The sequence below is a fragment of the Toxotes jaculatrix genome, chromosome 8 (assembly GCF_017976425.1).
Source record: "Toxotes jaculatrix isolate fToxJac2 chromosome 8, fToxJac2.pri, whole genome shotgun sequence".
In the NCBI taxonomy this organism is placed as follows: domain Eukaryota; kingdom Metazoa; phylum Chordata; class Actinopteri; family Toxotidae; genus Toxotes; species Toxotes jaculatrix.
The window spans coordinates 12,546,008-12,565,375 of NC_054401.1; the positions used below are offsets into that span (position 1 = coordinate 12,546,008).

General features: G+C 40.9%; 1 protein-coding gene across 1 annotated transcript in view; it reads right to left on the reverse strand.

The window, feature by feature from the left end:
- Positions 1-4,076: 4,076 nt before the first annotated feature.
- The window catches only part of galnt1 (UDP-N-acetyl-alpha-D-galactosamine:polypeptide N-acetylgalactosaminyltransferase 1), a 38,400-nt gene continuing 23,108 nt past the window's right edge, over positions 4,077-19,368 (reverse strand). The window contains exons 3-14 of the mRNA XM_041044937.1: positions 18,871-19,010; positions 18,603-18,771; positions 13,533-13,699; positions 12,808-12,935; positions 12,586-12,665; positions 12,015-12,185; positions 9,703-9,820; positions 9,178-9,358; positions 7,317-7,456; positions 7,023-7,121; positions 6,685-6,819; positions 4,077-5,678 (exon numbers count right to left, since the gene is read on the reverse strand). Of these exons, the coding sequence (XP_040900871.1) occupies positions 5,532-5,678; positions 6,685-6,819; positions 7,023-7,121; positions 7,317-7,456; positions 9,178-9,358; positions 9,703-9,820; positions 12,015-12,185; positions 12,586-12,665; positions 12,808-12,935; positions 13,533-13,699; positions 18,603-18,771; positions 18,871-19,009 (1,674 nt within the window). The 5' untranslated portion in view covers position 19,010 and the 3' untranslated portion in view covers positions 4,077-5,531. The remainder of the gene's footprint in view (positions 5,679-6,684; positions 6,820-7,022; positions 7,122-7,316; positions 7,457-9,177; positions 9,359-9,702; positions 9,821-12,014; positions 12,186-12,585; positions 12,666-12,807; positions 12,936-13,532; positions 13,700-18,602; positions 18,772-18,870; positions 19,011-19,368) is intronic.

Consider the following 19,368-nt stretch of genomic DNA (forward strand, 5'->3'; position numbering starts at 1 on the left):
GTAGAAACTGATACAGACAGAAAAAAACTATGTGCTGCAGATGCCTAGATGAGAGTGCAAATTTTTATGTGTGAAATGTAGAAGGAGTAGTATGTTAAAACATCTTAAGGCTATGCTTTGTGAGGCTTGTTATTTGTAATATTTTGATGATGGCCACATTCAGGCTATAACGTATTCTGTATAAATGAAGAATAATATACTTGACATCATGAAGTGTTTGTAGGACACAGTGGGCTCTGAAAGCACAGGAAATATAATCCTCCTACCTGAGAGATGACAGGTGACTTCACACAAATCTGTAAAAAAAAAAAAAAATTAAAGGATTTTATTGTTGGAACAGAAAGTGATCGACTTAATTCAGTTCACTAAGGGAAAGAGGAAATGAACAAGAAAATATCACATTATTATTAACCGCAGTTTCAGCAACACATTAGATAAATGAACTACCGTCACAAAAGAAAAAAAATTGGAGACCTTATTTCGTAGTTATGACTTCCATATCTCATGATAACAAGATTAGGATCTCGTTACTATGAGAAAACCATCTCATAGTTATGAGATAATGCAGACTAATGGGACAGGAAGTGGAACGCTTTAGAACTTGCCTGAGAATAATCAGGTTTTTAAGATGAATTTAGTATCAAATAATTCAGTGGTAGTTGTCAGCACAACTAATGTTACAGAGCAACAGGGGACCGTTAACAGCTAATTCGGCGAACTTAATTTTCCAAACTGTAAACAAATACGGCCTAAAAAGTTTTACTTCTCATCTGTCTTTAAACATTTAATGTAACATTTTCCAAAATACTCTGTCGATTGTTTTAAGCTCATATTCTTTGTATGGCTATATAGGTTAAAAACAACAACAAAAAAAGAACAAAAAACATTAAAAAACTAAAAATAATACCTTCCACATTACTCAGTGATATTAATGTCTCCCACTATTTCAAACCAAGGAGGAAATAAAAGCAAATTACCACCTTGACCTTTTCTCATAACTATTAGGTCTTTATTTATTTATATATTTATTTATTTGGAAGTAATACGACAGTAGGTCGTAACTATGAGATAAGGTCTTTGTAGCACATTGAGGCTGCTGGTTGCTGTCTCTCATAATAACTTCTCCCTCTGAACAGGTAAATTTGTTTTAAACTCTTGATGTTGTTACTTTTTTTTGGCAAAGATTAGTCTAAATTAAATAAAATTAGAATTAGCTCAGTGTCTGAGTAATAAAACATGAAACTGATTAGATGGACACAAACCTTTAAGTTGATAAATTCTCTCTGTTCCTAGGAACACGCTTCAATATTCAATTCAATATTCTGTCTTGACTCCATGTAGTTCTTCTGAAGTCAGCAGCACAGAAACCAGAGTGAAGTCTTCCTGAGCTCACACAGCTCTACAGTCTCCTCAACGGCAGAATCATTCATTTGATTCGCACAGAGGAACAGAGCGCAGAGTCGCCTTGAAGTAGACTTTTCTTTGATCTGCACAGCAGATTAATCTTCACTGAGGACCAGAAGAGAGCTGAGGAACAGGAACAGGTTCACACGCTGCAGATTTACACATTGACATCTGAGTTCTCTTCCTTTCTGGCCACAGAATATGTCTAAGCAATGCAACATGCGGAGTCTGAATTTTTTAGGTCTTATTTTAGCTGAGTGATAGAGTAGAGAGTGATTCTGGAGGTATCTGTAGTGAGAAGCTGTGTTAGTATAAAAACATCTCAACTTCTTATTTAGTATACAGGAGACACCTTCAAAAACAAATGCAGACGTGTCAACGTGTAATATCAAAGATCTGTATGCAAAACCCTGTTGTCTAATATGTCTTCCTGATGGCTCTCGGTGGGCCTAATCCTGACAAATGAATAATTCAACAGATCAAGTCAAGGAGTTTGAATAATCCACTCTCCACAAAACATGTACTCAGTCTGCTGCCTGAACTCTATTACCTCCGCACTGCTCCGTGCTGATGATTAAAAAGACAGAGAACAGTCCCATTTTCCCACAAGACTTACCTTGTTTCTGCTCAGGCTCAGCTCTTCCTCTGCAGCAATGAGCTTCTCACTGTGGGGAGATAACAGAGATTAATCTTTATTTTTTTTACATACATTTTTTGTCTCATGCAGAAGTGACCATAGGTCACACCTCATGACCATGTGGTGCCACTTAGTATCACTCTTCCTCTTTGTTTGAAAAACTGAATTCTTCAAGCAGCAGGGCGTCTGACGTAAGAGTCACGAATCACAGATTAGTAAACCATTAGAGCCAGACTGATGAATCAGATGGCTCAATATATAAGTTGACATCAGCTTATCAATATCAGTATCAGCGTATATGTCAGCCAATAAGTAACATCTATTAATCTAACAATTCTTAAGACAATACATTTAATAAGTGAGAAAAATAATCTCCACTCGAGGTCCACTTACTTGTTTGTTCTGGAGCTTTTGACTGTATCGCACTCCTCATCAGCAGATAAACTTTGCTCTGTTGTGATGGAGTTGTAGCAGCTCAAACTTGTTTTATTGTTCAGGGCACTTTCAGGACTTCTTGTCCATGTTGGCTTAAAAAACTTAGCTTAAGAGGTCATGTTCAACCTTGGAAACTGCAGTGGTTAAGAAAAAAAAGAATCTGCACTAAAGGTTCACTCACTGACTAGTTCTGGAGCTTCCAACTGGATCAAACAGAAGGAAGTAAGTGGATCTTAAAGGTACCCCATGGTAACACTTGAAGACAATGGATTAGTGTTTTTACAAGTGGGTTGTCATTTTGTTCACAAGGAAGCACAAGTATGCTGGAAATGCAAAAAATGTCCTGCAGTTGGTTTCACATAATGCCACTGATTGGCAAAGATGTGCCAAATGTGCCAACAAAGTACAAATGGGAGGACTGCAGGCTAAAAAAACACAGATGTAAACAATGGATGATTTACAATAAAAAAACAAAAAACAAAAAAAAAAACAGATTATCACATGATTTATGATGAAGGAAATGCATTCAGGCCGCAAGGATGAACATAGCGCCTTGTGGTGAAAAAGACTGAATCTAAACATAACAGTTTGTTTACAAGAAAACTCCACAAAGCACCTTTAAAGTGGAGAGTTTCAGTCAACCGCTGTTTTCCAAGGTCAAGAAAAGAATGTCGACCTCAAATTTAACAATCCTGATTTGTTTATGTGTTTATGAAAAACAGAACATTAACACATGTACAGTACTAATTTTCTAAACTCTCAAATATCGGTTGATTAAGTCACATTTTTTTAAAGTAGTTAACTTATCTTCCTACATCAGTGATCAGTGAATAGAGAGTGTGTGTTTTATGGGCATGCGTGCAGACAGAAATCAACATTGTCCGTCTATTGTTCTGTAAACTTTTTCACCTTTATTTTCTACATTTGGATCAGCTCAGTGTGGAAGCCTGGACATGTCAGTCAACTGCAAACCCCACCCCCCCGCCCCCCCCGCCCCCCCACAAATCAGAACAATCGATACACCCCACTCTGTGTCTCAATCAAAACCACTTTCACATCATCACCACAGTCACTCGCTCAGACATGGAAAAAAAAAAAAAGTCGACAGCCTCCTCTCACTACCGTGTCCACAACAAAGATGAACCAATGACGTGTCCTATGTGTAAACCCTTCCTCCACTGGAGGAAGCTGACATGGTTAAAACCTTTGTGAAATCACCTCTCCTGCCCTGACTCGCAGCTGCAGGAGTGATACAAAAAAAGTATATATAAAGAAAGCATGATGGTAGAAACGACACACTGATGTAACCGTTCGGCCTGTTTGGCTCGCTGAGATATGAACAGTGAAATACTGCAGGTGAGTTTGTAAAGTGAGATATGTACTTATGGATGAAGATATGTCAACTGCTGCTGCTGTGCTCTTTGTAATCCACAGTTCAACCCTTTTTTCTCCCCTCAGCTCTCTGCAATTATTAATCTGTCCCTGATTAATTCTCCTGAACACACCTCGGTGATGTCTCTTTGATATTCTAACAAGTGCTTTCCAGGCATCGTTTCCTACTATAGATATGTCCTCAGGAGAGTGCCTAGGCTTAGTTCTGTTCAGCAAATAAAAGTAGCTTTTGCTCTTTTTCTGTTTTTTTTTTTTTAAACAACGGAAGCAGGAATATGCTGATCTGCTGTCAGGCTATGCTACGGGGCTCTTGGTTGTCCAACAGCGAGGATTTGGAAAGCTGTGTGTTCTAGTAAACAGGGAGTTGATGATGAGTGAGATTAGTACTGAAGACACATCCACGCTCACGCGCTCGCACCCACACCCACACCCACACCGATGCATCCATCCACACACTCCACCGGAGGAAAAAAGCCCTTGGAGTGTATTTTTTAAGAGGTCATTGAGAAGAAGATATGCCAGAATGGATTAAAGAATCAGGCTAGTGCAGCCTCTTTCCTATATGTATACAGGATGTGTGTGTTTGTGTGTGTGTGACTATGTAGTGCCTTGTGGGAGAGTTCCCTGTGGTTTAACACTACATGAGGCAGTGAACACCAGTTATATATGTAGAGTCCTCTGTGTGTGTGTGTGTTAGCTCTATGTTAAACATCTTTAAAGACAACAGAGACGGACAGACAGACTAGGGTTACTGCTCTGTGGCACTCTCACAGGACTGTAGAAACAGACAAAGCCATGTAAAAACTGGACATAGAAATCTCAAGATATCACAAACATAATTTTTCTCTATCACTAGATCTCTGCCGACGTAGGGTCGTCATGTTTCGGTCCTCTTTTTTCTTTTTTTGTGTGTGCATTCCCTTGGAGGCTTCAGTCTGTTGGATGAAATGCCAAGGAGTAACACCAGAGGGAGACATACACTGCTGCAAGACTGTAGGAGGGGCTCTGACACATGCATACATGACAGTCTCACACATACACACACGCTCACGTACTCATGCACCCTTCTTCATAGGAGTTCACCAGAGTTCATTTTCAAAATCCATTACAAAATTAAATAAAAAAGAAGAAGAAATCAACAAGGAATTCAGCCCCCATCTCTCAGCATACGTTCATCTCACACACACCCATTCACTCACACACATACATACGCACATAGAAGTGCACACACTCTCTCATAAGAGGCAGTCAGTAAACCTTAAGTGATGAGTTGAGGGGTGGACTGCTTTGTCCAGGGAAGCTGTGAGTGCAGAACCTCGACTCCACCAGCCAGTCTCATATTAATTCCCAAGAGCGAGTCACTCTGCGCAGTTAAAATCTCTTTAAAAAAAACAAAAAAACAAGACAAACGTAAAACAACACCCATCGTCTCCTAGAGGGAGTCTTTTCTCTCTTCCCGCTCTGAGGAGGGTCAAACACACTCCTCCCTCTGATCTCTGGCAGAGGTAGTACCGTCCAATCCGTCCTCCTCTCTTCCCGAGTCCCCTCATGGGAAGTCTTTCCTTTTCTGGTGCCCAATTTCAATAAACACATCCATTCCCCTCATTGCTTACTCTGGGCCGCTGTGTGTGAGTGTGTGTGTTTGTAAGTGTGCAGAGTGTGGTCAGAAGACCTCTGGTAGTGTGACGTTGCGGAGCAGCCATTGTTGAGAGCGTGTGTGTGTGCAGTCTCTGACGCTGGGCACCTGGCTGTCCTCCTCGCTGGCTTTGTCCAGACACTGGTTACTGTTGACGTGGACCAGAGTCAGCTTCTGCATAACGGAGAAACACAGAGTGCGTGTGTGTGTGTGTGTGTGAGACATTGCAAATCAGGTTTTTGACTAGTTCATTTGAATTTACATGAGCAGGTAAATAAATAATTATTCAAATAGTACATTTGTACACAAGGTTCCTAATTTTCTATCACAAAATTCCATGTTTTTTTTCCCAGACGTTAATTTTGAGGCACAATTTAGTTTTGGCTCTCAGTGTGAGGCATGCTGTGGTTGGGCTGGGTAACGTGTCAACTAGGATATATTACCCTAAAACTGAAGGCAATAAATATCCCACTGACTGAAATGACAGTTGGTCTGAAATATGTGTTGCAAGCTGTTTGTGCACTGGGAATACACAAGGCTTATTACTGTCAGTGTTAAAAAAAATCTGGGAATTCATCTCTGTTCATTTTTATTTATTAAGAAATCGTAAAAAAAAACTTCAAAAATAAATTATACAAAGTGAAAATATATTTTTAAAAATTACATTTGAAGTGCAAAGACATTTTTGTTTACTTGCATAGAAAAGTTTTGGTGTATAATCAGCACCTCATTTGTGTTTCCCCCCAATTTTTCTCCTCACTTACTGTTATGGAAAGCATTTTCTGAGCTGTGCTCACTGAAAGTGGACCTTGTTTACTGATAAAAACTTATTTCCATTTTAAGTTGCTTTATTGTTCTGGCTTTTTTTTTTTTGCATTTTTCCCCCTTTATTGTTTTCATTTCAGCAGTGTTATTGTTTTTAAAATTTTTAATGATTTCAAAAGTAGAAAGAAAAGTAAAAAAATAAAATAAAATAAAATAAAATAAATAATGAACCTTCAGAATGTTTAACTTTCAAGGTTCCTCTAGTGTAAATTAACTTTATTTTCTGTTCCTGTCAAGACCTGCATGAGGACCCTCTGTTTGTTAGTATGCGTACATTTACTGTTCCAGTAAATCCATACATTTATCATTTTTTCCCATACATCACAACATGTATATCATCATTTGTTCCACTTACCACAGGGTCGTACTCCCAGAGCTGGTTGCCTTTGAGGTGGTGGCACTTGAGCATCATGACGGGTCCGTTTAGCTTGGACACGTCTAGACACAAGTCGTCTGTCCTGATCTCCTTATTGGCCGTGTAGGAGAATACCTGCATGTCACATGAACAGATTCCAGCTTTTGAAACAAATCTTCTGCATTTTTACCATCACTTCTCTCTTTCATGATTACTTGCAGGAATGACTGCACTATGACAGCAGCTAAGTGTACATGCATAAACATATCTCATTTCTTATCTCATATCAGTATTTGTTTCTTTAAGTTGTCTTTTGCTGTGCCTTAGTCCTGTGTTACCTGATTGCCTCCCATGCCGTGGCAGTTGAAAATTCCGACCTTCTCATTCTCTTTGCGGGCCATGTTGTCCAGGCACTGGTTGGTCTCCACGTTGCGTATCTGAGCCGAACACACACGGAAACCACGGTAAGTTTAACTCAATCTGATTTCAAACTGAAGGCTGTGTGTCGTAAATGCATCTGTCTGCCTTACAGTGAATGACAGTGTTTAAAATGGTGAGTCAGATAATGTCATGTATGTGTGAGTGAGAGAGTGTGTGTATGTGTGTCAGTGTGGGTGTGAGTGTGAGTGCACCTCTCCCAGTGAGTAATAATGCCTGGGGATCTGGGAGTCAGGGTAGACGTTCTCCAAGTACCAGCTGAAGGGTTTACATTGAAGCTTTTGTCTCAGACCAGTGCGAGACATGATGTCACCATAGTCCACTTTGGTCACACCTGGACACACACATACACACACAAACACAGACATTAACATAAAGGTCAGTAACTATGGCACCAAACTACACTCACGCAGTCCTGGGTTTGTTGCTGAATGGCCTTTAAATATGTTTTTCTGTATAAGAATTATTAAAGGTGTCATTGGTCAAGTAGAACAAGGCCACACATTAATGTGAAGCCTCCAAACACACACCCAACATCATTGAACTGCAGAGCTCAGTTGTTAGATGGTCAAGTGCTTGAAAAAGCCAAACACTGAAGGGCTACTCCAACAAAAATCTATTTGCTGCATATCAAATCTTCTTTAGACTAGGTGGAGATTGCTCCTTTGCAGTGGAGAACGGCTATAGCTGGCATGGATTCATGGCTCACGATTTCCAATAAAGACCTAGTTTCAGGAACATCAGAACATCTCAAAACAGCCAAGATAATCCGCCTCTTACTAGCCACTGAGTGAGATATGACGGAGTAAATAGTAGAAAACAGGCACTAGAGCATGTTGTATAGCCTGCTTCCAGCCCTCTGACTTGCTGTGTCTGATTTTTTTCCCCTGCATTTCAAATATGTCTGGTCTTGTCCTCATGGCGGTTTTGCCTATTTGGAAAAACAACTAAGCTAATCAGAGCTTTGCAGGCGTGATTAAGGGACGTAACAGGGATGTAACCTGTCTTTTTGAGACCCAGAAAAACAGACACAAAAGTGGCTACAGGCTATGCAGGCTTTTATGAGTCCAGTCATATGAAGCATAACAATAAAATAATAAAACTTAACTTGCACAATACATTTCATAAGAAGGAGATGCAACACAATGTGCTTCACAAAACAGTAAAAAAAAACACATGAAAAGACAAATGCAAGAAATATGAATATTAAAATTTTAACAGAAAGAGATTAAAAAACAAAATAATTAGTAAAATGACATTTAATATTGTCAGTGAGGTTAAAAAAATAATTCATAGGTAAAAGCAGTTTCAAAAAGATGAAATTTAAGTTTTGTGTTAAAAACTGTGACAGTCTGACCCTTAAACCAGCCTGTTTATGTGATTTATGTGTTAACTGCCACTAGCCTCTTCTGCCTCGACTGACAATGACCTTGACAGGACAGACACATCAGTCACTATTGACACGTCAGGGCAAACTAATACCCATCTCACACTGAAATCAGACAACATCAATGCAATATAACGCCAAATAATTATGTAAAAACAAAATAATAGTTCAAGGCCAACTGTCACGCTACATGCTGTAACTGTGAAAGTCACTGCACACAGGTGGTTAAGTGTTAAAATTGCAGCAGCTATTACTTTCTTTGTCTGCAGGTGGCGATATCAACATGTCTACGCCTGCAGGTGGAAACTGAGTTTGCGAAGGAGTAAGTAACATCTTCCACATTTAAAAACAAATATTCTCTATTTAGGGAGTTTTGTGTTACTTTTGGTTGTCTCTCCTTTGCCAGCTTGTGTATGAGTGTGTATTTGTGCGAGTTAATAGATGCTTCGTAGCGTGAAATTACTTGCCGCCCCCTGTCCTGCACTGACGGGTCGCAACTGCAATATCACACTGTCACTGGGTTAATGGATAGATCACACCTGCCACAGAGATTAACCTCCACACATGAGCACATACATGCATACTTACATGAGGACACACACACAAATACACATGCTCATACACATGCGCGCACAGACACACACACGCACACGCACAGTCCAACTCACCAGGAGAGATGATATAGAAGAAGTTTTTAAATTCATCCATCCATACTTCTGCCAGGCGTCGGTTGTTTTTGTTGATGATCTGTCCCGTTCCTCCGGGAAACGTGTAGGGCGTTGCCTTTCTGAACACGTGACCCACATGAGAGCATGTGACAATTTCTAGTGTCCCACCGCACTGCCAGATCTGTGAAGACCAACACACACACGTACAGTATACTGTGTAGAATGCACACACTGTAAGGCCTGATCGCTGAATGAGCAAAGGCTGACCAGTGAACTCTGCTGGGAGATGGATGACGCAGATTGGTCCTGTCTGTGTTGTTACACTCTGAATAAGTTTGATTGAGAGCCAGTCAGGATGACGCCTGACAAAGTGTTAGTCAAGTCAACAATTTAGTCAGGGCAGTCAAACTCACAAGTGTAATGTGTACGTATGTGTGTTTTTTGACCCGAGCAGACACTCCTGAATGGCTGCCAGAGAGTGGAAGAATACAGTCATGTCAATTGGTTGTGGGTGTGTTCACTCACTCTGAAAGAGATTTCCAGGTTCTCTCCACCCCAGATGTCCATGCCTGCGTCATAAGTGCCGATCTCTTGGAAATAATCTCTGTCTATGGAGAATAAGCCGCCTGCCATGGTGGGAGTCCTGGAGACAGACAGGAGAACAGGGTAGCTCTAGAGTGAGGGGAGTTAGTGCCACTTAATTCACTTAAGCCTGCTCAGTATCTACAGATCCCATCAGTTTTGTATTTTGCCGCATTCACCCACAGTTCTTTGCTATTTTATTCGTTTATTTTCTGTTTTTCTGCTCACTTCTCTGTTGTTGTAATGGCCGTGTCAGTGCACAATGGCCTCGAGGCTCTCCTCCCAGTTCTCTCCCTCACAGAATGGTTTCCTCCTTTGTACATCAGGCTTATTTTCCTAGCTGCCTGTTTTTGCTTTCATTTAACCTCTAAGCTCACTTATCAGCACACAATACCGCCCATATAAACGAAGAAACACAGATGAAACACATCCTGAGTGCACACGGGGTGATGGTTGTTTGCAGGATTTAGCGGAGAGTGGGAAATAATAAGCAACGCAAGAGAAGAGAAAAACAAATACTCGCTTGTTAAACAACACACAGATGTTGTTTAACAACCACAGATAACAGCAGAGCTAAAACTAGTGAATTATGGCAATATTATTATACGTGTACATGCTTTTGTTTTACTGTAATATATCAAAGCTCTCTACTTCAGCTTACAATTAAATCACTATTTTTACGAAACTCAGACACATCACAGTAAAGCAAACAAAACCTACTAATTTACAGTGAATCCCTGACATGTACAGTGTTGCAAAAACAAATTCTAATTAAAGCCATTTCCATAAACAGTGAGTGTTTACCATTTAAAAATATGGTTTATTATGTAAAAAATACCATAACATTGAAATAAACACAAATGCTACTGCAAATAAAGAAAGAAAGCAACAAAAACTATAAATAAAAGGTTGGTACAATGTACTAAGAATGTAAAACTGAAGGATTCTTCTATGGTAGACAATCGTGCTTTTTTTCCCAGGTAGTCTTGTGGTAAGTTCTCTCAGCTTTTTTTCTGGAGGATTTACGGCATCTAATTGACACAAGGTCATTTAATATGTTCAGAGGATTTTTCATAAGTCTTCTTTAGACCTTGGACACTTGGCGTTCTTTTTCTGTCCAATAGCTGCAAAGAGAATCTTTCCAAGTGATCTCAGTCTTTTGCACAGTACTGCAAATTACAAGGTAGATGAGCCCATAACAACCAGTTCAGCTGCTGAGGTTTCCTCCTGTACTGTTACTGTCTTTCAAGCCTCTCAAAGCCTGACAGCAACAGGCTCGTGGCTTGCTCTGCACTGGCTAATAAAGAACATTTCCCTTGATAACCATATTAACAGCTATTTAACACCAAATGCACATTTAACAAGTTCAAATCATACCAGTGTAGTCTACTGATTTCCCACTGGTACATTCTCTACTGTGTGAACTATACTGGTGCTCGACTGAAAGCCAGTTCACAAGCTTCCTTCTGAAATCCCTGCTGTTTATGTGCAATAGCTTTTAAGTCTTCCCAAAATATCTAAATGCTTCGTGACAGGATAGGGTTTATGTAAATTGTGTCATTAGTGTAAAGTACTTCTTAATTTCCCTACCCTGACACTACAACCCACTTTTTGTTTTTTAGGCCACTTACAAGACACCCTTAGGAAAAACACTGTGAAAAACAACCAAAAACAGGGGCAAAGAGTGTTACATAAGATATATTATGTGTGTGACCTTGAATAATGGCGTCAAGAGTGCTTAGAAACAAGAGCAGGAAGAAGAGATGATAGACAGGCAGAAATAAGCTCTCTTTTACTTTCAAGGCCTAGGCCATGAGAAATGGTACATGGGACAGAATTGCACAGAATCTTACATAAACATCTTGACTTCACCTACTGAGGAAAGTTCACTGTATGCTTTCAGTATTTCTGCCTTGAGAACATTTTATGACTATTAACTGCTGAAAATTAAATGAAGCAGAATGACACTGCATACTGCTGAAGCTCGAAGCATATGTTGTTTTAAATAGCTCACTGACGCAGCAAGTGAGTATGATCGTGTGTGCCTGGTTATAATACTGACATGATTCAGGCCTGGTCCCTGTGGGGACATTCTTTTTTTTGCACGACCTAGCAGAGAGGTCAGAGGTCAGGGCCAGCTGAACAACAGCAGCCCTTAAGCAGGTAGAGACTGAACAACTTGCTGAGGGACAATTAAATACTGCAAGTCAAACACAAATGGTTCAGTTGCTGGATCGTTCCGCTGTATCACTCACCTGACAGGCAGAGTGCGGTCTCCTTTGCGGCGGTCCATCTCTCTCTGGGGTACGGGGTACCAGCGGAAGTTGAGCTTCCAGTTGAAGCCTCCGTACGTCATGTCAGACCCTGCCATATACTCGAACGTGTCATCGCTGATCACGTCGATGATGGGGCACACCACCGTTCTCCTGCAGCAAGTGGAAACGCAAACGCATCAACACACACCCCCAACCCACACACACATAACTGTAGAGTACATTAGCCTGCTGTTGATAACCTTGGGTGGTCATCAATCAGAACTAAGTATTCATCTGCAAGGTCAACTAAATGCATTTAAACAGTAGTGCATGCTGTGACTTTGCATCAGCCATCACTCATCACTCATTACACCTTCTTAAACCTTGTGTGTTTTCTGTGTGTATGTGAGTACCTGCTTGTGGGAAGCAATAAACAGAGAATGAGTAATTAAGCATCAAATAAACACAAGGACAAGCCCCCTGCAGGCTCAACAATAGTTTATTGATTTTTTTTTAATGCTTGCCAATGGTGTGTGTGTGTGTGTGCCTTTTGTGCATGTGTGTGCCTTACCTGTCTTGCTTGATGCGGGCAAGCAGAGGCTCTAGCCACCCTGTTGTGCATTCACAATGAGCATCCAGAAAGGTTATAACCTAGAAACATGGAGAGAAAACATTAGACAAACCAAACAGTGCATGCACCATATGGAGAACAGGTCACTGGGTAGTGGGTGTCTTGTATGTGCATGTACAAGCCCACAAGCACACACACAAGTACGCACACACACACACACACCTGGCCAATGGAGATGGACGCTCCTTTGAGACGAGCACGGATAAGTCCCGACCGCTGCTCCATCCTCACCACTCTGACAGGTACTTCAAGCCTTCTGACATACTGCTCCAATGGCCGCTTTAGGAAATCTGAAACACACAAATAAACATGTATATGAATTTAAAGGGATAAAATATACACTCACAGAAACCCACACGGAAGACAGACAAAGACACAGAGGCTGGACTACAAGCAACTCCTACAGCCTATTAGTTCTGTACCAGTAGATCAAAAGTAAGTGTGTTTTTGCTTGTGTGCAGGTGCCTTAGCATGCCTGCCAACATCCCTTCCACCTGCAGAGAGCTCCCCTCCTTACACTCACCATCACACACACACACACACTCTGACTTGCACCATCAAACCTGAGGTCCCATAGGGTGTAATGGTGCTGTGTGGAGGCGGCTGGGGGGGACTGAGGGTAATAACAGAGTGTAATCCCTGCGGCTGGCAAATTAAAGACCTAATCTCCCCCAAACAGGGATTAACAGCATTGCACAGGGTGGAGTGGCACACACAGCACATATATGCTGACTGGCTGTTGGGCGCAGACACAAACACACACACATAAACACAACTGCATGCTCAGAAACCCGGCAAAAATCATACAGCAGCTTTCTAAAAAATAGGCTAAGCCTCAAACAAGAGGTACTGAAGGAATTATCTGCAGCGTGTGTGTGCGTACATACCTCTCTCGCTGGCATCGTCCACTAGGACAATCTCCTCTAGCAGTGTGTGTGGAGATCGGTCGATGACGGAGTGGACGGTTCGCAGCAGTGTGCTCCACGCCTCATTGTGAAATACAATCACCACGCTGGTGCGAGGAAGATTATCAGGGTATAACTTGTTCTTGCACCTACAGACAGAACACACAACAATCAGAATAAAATCTTTAATGACTTAAAAACCCGCTTTCAATGTGGAATGATACAAAGATACTTGACACAACTGTACAAATTCCATTCAACAAATCCAATGCAATGAAATGAAAACAGGGTCAAAACAACAAAGCAACACAAGGCACAACAAGAGGAAATGTGTGAGTTGCATCAAAAACCAACACAGAAACGGGTAGGCAAAGACAACCACATGTGCAATGAGTGAAGATGTAGGCTTTGAAGACAGACAAAACTGAGCTGACAGAGACAGAGGGAGAAAAGAGAAAAACACCCGAGTAGAGACATCACAGTCCACCCTCTCAGTGATTGTAAGAGACTGATACAGACAGAGCTGCAGCTAAAGTGAGTCTGCACGAGAGAGAGATGAACAAGATGGAAACTGCTGGGACTTTAACATCAACTAAACCACATTAGGCAGTCATGGAATCACTGCGTTAATTAAATCATCTTTCATGGCCTTGTGAAAAATCATATTTTTATCGACTTCAAACAAAGAAAACTAAGGGTGAATAATGAGTGAGTAACTGAGCATATATCCTCAAATTTAGACAGAGCCTCACACAGAAATTGTGGGTCAGCACGATGACAGTTGATTAGTGATGCTAATTAGAGTGTGAGTCATTATCATAGCAGTGTAGCGCACACACATTAAACTCTCTTACTGAGAGACAGAGAAGGATGTAAATGTCTCACAGAGGAGAGCAGGCATGAGTGGATAGACAAGAGAGGATGGATATTAATGAAGTCAAGACTGGGTCACAGACTTATTTAAACAGTTCTCCCTGAGAAACAGTCTTGTTTTAAATGATCATACCAGTTAGTCTGCATCATTTAGGCCGTTAAGTACAAAGTTTGTGTAGTTCAAAATGCACTTGACCACTTCCTAAATCATATTTTGGGTTTTAAGGTTCATTTTCTACCTTCCAGGCAGCCACTGATGTAGACTCTCATGTATAAAAGACATCTCTGAATAACTCAATAAGTGTCACAAAAAAAAGGTCACTGCCATTTTGCCAAGCCTTTACCAAAGTTTGTAACATCATAGTCATCTGTTCTTAAGGCACCAGTCTGATGTAATCATCTCACCAACCAAAATGAACAATTAATTTTCTATGAAACAGCTTTGACAACATTTTGTAATCATTGAGAATAACACAGAATTTACAGATGGACTGATCTGCACAACAGATGGCAAAAAATATGGACACATCCAATTCCAAATGAATGTTAAATGTTACTCTCCAATTTAAAAACAAAAACAAAAACCTCAGTTTTACTGGAGAACACATAAGAATGGCGGGAGACACAGGCACACATCTGTAGTTCAAGAAACTGCATTCGGCCACGATACATGCTGTCTGACATTTCACCACCTCAGAGTCAAAGTGTCTTCCCGGAAGTAACTCTTATCTATTGATGGCAAAACCAAAACCAGCCTGTGACTTAATCTCTCTGATGGATTCTCCCCACAATAGTCAAATGGAATATGATCTCTCTTCCTCTGTCCTCATAACTCATTCCCTCCTTGTAATCATCCAGAGCACTGGAACGCTTCATTTCTCTCTCTCTCTGCTGCTGATTCTGACAGAAGGAATGTAACAGCGACAGAGGAGGAGAGGTCAAGAATATACTCCATCCTGCAGCTGCCTCTGAAGCATGTTAAATAACACACAGTGATTCTCAGGCTGTGGTGTGCATGCTCATACCGTCTACAAGAAAGGAGGCTGATGAGCACACAAGATGATTCACTGCAAAAACAGAGACACCCTTGGAGTCTTTCAAATTTTTATATACGTCAGTTCATTATTTCGTTCTCCTGTGTTTCACAAACACAAACAAAACCAAGACTTTCCACCCTCTGGACTGTGCAGCTGACGAAAAACAAGACTTCTGTGTTTCCACCAAACCAACATGTGTTGAAACACGCACATATGCACACACATGTCAGTGTATGTGGATTTAAAAAAACTGAGCAGTTTTTATGAGTCTTGTGTTTCCAAACAGTCTGGGTGGTGGAGCAACATTTGGCAACAGCACACCAGGATAATGAGCTACAGGCTGTTTCTACAGCCAGTGGATCGTGGGGATACTTAGGATGGGCGGGCAGACTGGTTCTGATTAAACAGTGACACTGTTGCAACATTACACACACACACACACATACATATACATATATGTTTTCATAATGTCACAGTCAGGATCTAAAAAAAGGAGAAAACGTCAAGTTTTCTGAAAGGTGTGGTCATATAAAGTGTTTTCATATACTGCAAATCCACCCAACCGCATGTACACGCACACACAAGCACACAGACAAAAACACACAAAAAAAAACGTTAGGCGTTAACAACGAAACACACAGACTTGGCTGTAATGTCAGAATGACCTGTCTTCTCTCCATTTACAAAAAAAAAAAAACTCAACGGCTGTAACGCTGACAAAAATGAAAAATAAACCATCAGTGAGTTTCTGCTTCAAAGTTCCAGTTAATGGCGACCTGCTTAGCTATGATGAACTCATTCACAGAGTTTCCTTCAAAACCTGCCAATCCATGTGAGCACATACACACACGTGCTTTCACCAAAATAGGCACAAACGTACGCGTGCTTGCACACACAGGCACACATTACCTTGCTCGATATTGACTCTGTCTTATCTCCTAATTGGAAAAGCAGATAGACGGAGAGAAGGCTGAGTGAAAACACACCTAGTAATCAACTCTCGCTCAAAGACTAAAACCCATTTCACGGATCAATGTCCTCTTTCTTTCCTGTCTAGTGTGCATGTGCCCCTGCCTGTCAGTCTTGCGTCTGTCAGTCTATCTGTCTGTCTGTCTGTCTGAAAACCTTCATTTACTGATCTATGCATGTTCCTCTACTGAAGCAAAAAACAGGGGCAAAGGCGTATGGAAGGCTGAGCTGCTTTCCACCTGCTTGAACAAACCTTGACATATCTTCCAAGTTGCTGGCCAGATGCATGTCTGCCTGCTGTTCTGACTGCCTCTCTGTCAGCCTCCTTGTCTGCAAACTGAACAACCGGGAGCCACCAGTTCTGAGAAACACTTAACACTAAGAGCCTCATTACAGACAAGAAGGATTTCTGAACTGCACATATAACATTTTATTCCAAAGGTAAAAGACAAGAGGCAGCAAAAAACTGTCTAATTTCTCATCTTTATCCTTAAAACTGAGTAATGTTTATTTTTGTTTGGTTTGCATTTTCCTTACATCTTAGTAAAACTGCAAGGCAGTTAGCTTAAGGCATGGTACACCAGAGGTCAATGTGTGGTTTTATCCTCAAGGTTTCACAAAATGGTGTCATTGCTTCCTTAAGGTCATGTATTTCCTGTTGAAACAGGGCACTGAGAGATTAATCTTCAGGGTGAACCAATGGGCTGTTAGTTGTGGAGCAAAAGGCAGTTGGATTTGATAGGACAGGCACAAAAAATGGAGCCGTTGAAAAATCTGTCATCATCTTATTGGCTGGACCTTTTAGTAACACCCATTAGCGCTGCACAAGGTCACCACATATAAATGTACCAGCTAGCTGTGTCACTATTCCACAGTACATACGCACTAAGTATGAAGTGTGTCAACACTGGAAAAACAACAAAAAATGATACTCAAAGCAGTTAAAATGCACACTAAGGGGCTTACATAACTATAGTTTGGACTTTGCTGCTTTTTAGCTCTGGTACAATTTGTGTTTGTGACTTTTTAAAATAAATAAGAGCTAATAATTAATTTACTTGATTTATGTTCTCCAATGTCACAAAGAGTAGTACTTACTATGGGTCCTTATGTCACACACGTAAAATGACTTAATGTACTAGAGTACAGAGAGCAAGATACAAGCAAATACAATCTGACTGTCTTACTGATCGGGGAAAATCCCAGACAAAAACAGATCACCATGTTTAACAACTGATTTACATAAATATATATAGTTCACAGCTGATGGACCTAATAGTATCTTTGTTTTTGAAATCATACTAAAACCACATATATACTATCATAAAGTCCTGTGTTTAAGCCATTTACTTTCAGATCACAAACAAACTGCACCAGATCACCAGACCCACTTTTACAGGCTTTTTTTAACCAGTGTGAAAGCCACCTCCAAAAAAACGAGCAGCTACTGTCGCAAAATGCATTGCACAAAGGAAGTAGGGGAGCTGCTCATAGCTGCAAAAAATGTAAATAAATTGTGGATGACAATGAAACAGCTGTGTGAAAGACCACAGAAAACCAGCAAATTAAAAAATAATTGCCACATATATCACTTTATGTTAGCACAGTATAAAATTTTAAGTATACAAAGACAGTATTTTGTACATACTGTGTATAATCAGTATATGGTGTGGAACTGGGATACGCTGATTGTTGTTCAGGAAGTTTAAGTGCACATGGGATCTTTCAGGGCAGCACACCCTGTTTAATTGACTGTCTAACCAAGTATGACAGTTTAATCACTTCTTAAAACGTGTTTTTTTTTTTCTTACAAATACTACAATATTTCAAGACGTGCATTTCTTATGTTATAATCTTAATGTTTTCTAATTCTGTTTTTTCTATATATTGTACACATTTTACATCCTTTTAATAAAACACTTGCAGATTAATGTAGTTCTAAAATGTAATTATAATTGTTGTGGTAATAGTCCCTATCCTGACTTGCGTAACCATACATCTGCCTCCCTCCATGTCATTATGCACATAACTAACCTTAAGCGTGGCTCACTGTGTGACTGACAGTGGATCATCTCAACAATGAATGTCACTGACAGCCATTTCAAGGAGAGCTTTATGAGCAGGGTAAGAGTAAGTGACGTGACAAATGATTTGCTGCAGGGAGACTGCTCACCCTTCCAGGCGAACGTCAGGCAGTGAACGATTTAGGGCAATCATCTCAGAGGCCATAAGGTTGAACTGGTTGATCTTAAACATCTCCTTCATCTTCTCCTGGTTCTCCTTAGGGATCACCACAGGTTTCCCCCCTTCACCTGGCCCGTCCCGCGGCCTGTTGAGGGTGTCTACAATAGATACACACACAGAGACACACACATGGAGTTGATCAGAGAGGATGCTGGAGGATGTAGATGGAGTTTGTCTCTATGTCAATATACACTCACCGTCTCTCCCGGGCAGTCCTCTCTCCTTCTTGTCATCACACTTGTTGCACTCGCTGAAGTAGAGCAGAATGAACATGTCCAGCATCACCCACACCAGAGAGGTGGCTAAAACCACCTTGCAGTAGGCAAACCTCCGCATCCTAAAAATGTAATGAAAGGAAAGGAAGACAAAAATATGAAAGCTCTGGCTGAGGGAAGGCGTGATGGTGAGCCCTGGGCCGCGCACACAATCAAAGCCTTTTCCAAAGCTCTGCAGAGATCACTATCCACTTCTTCTCATATCTTCTTTCCTTTTTTCCTCACTCTCTTCAACCTCCACCCCTCCCACAGCTCTGTGCTAAAGTATCTTCTCAACACCTCCATCTGTCCTTCCGCCTGTCTGTCTTTCTTTCTGACTCTCGGCTCTTATCTGTCGACTGTTTATCAGCCCTGCTCCAAATGGTCACCTCCACACTGAGAGAGAAGGAGTGCTGCAAAATGGACACACTGTTTTGCTGG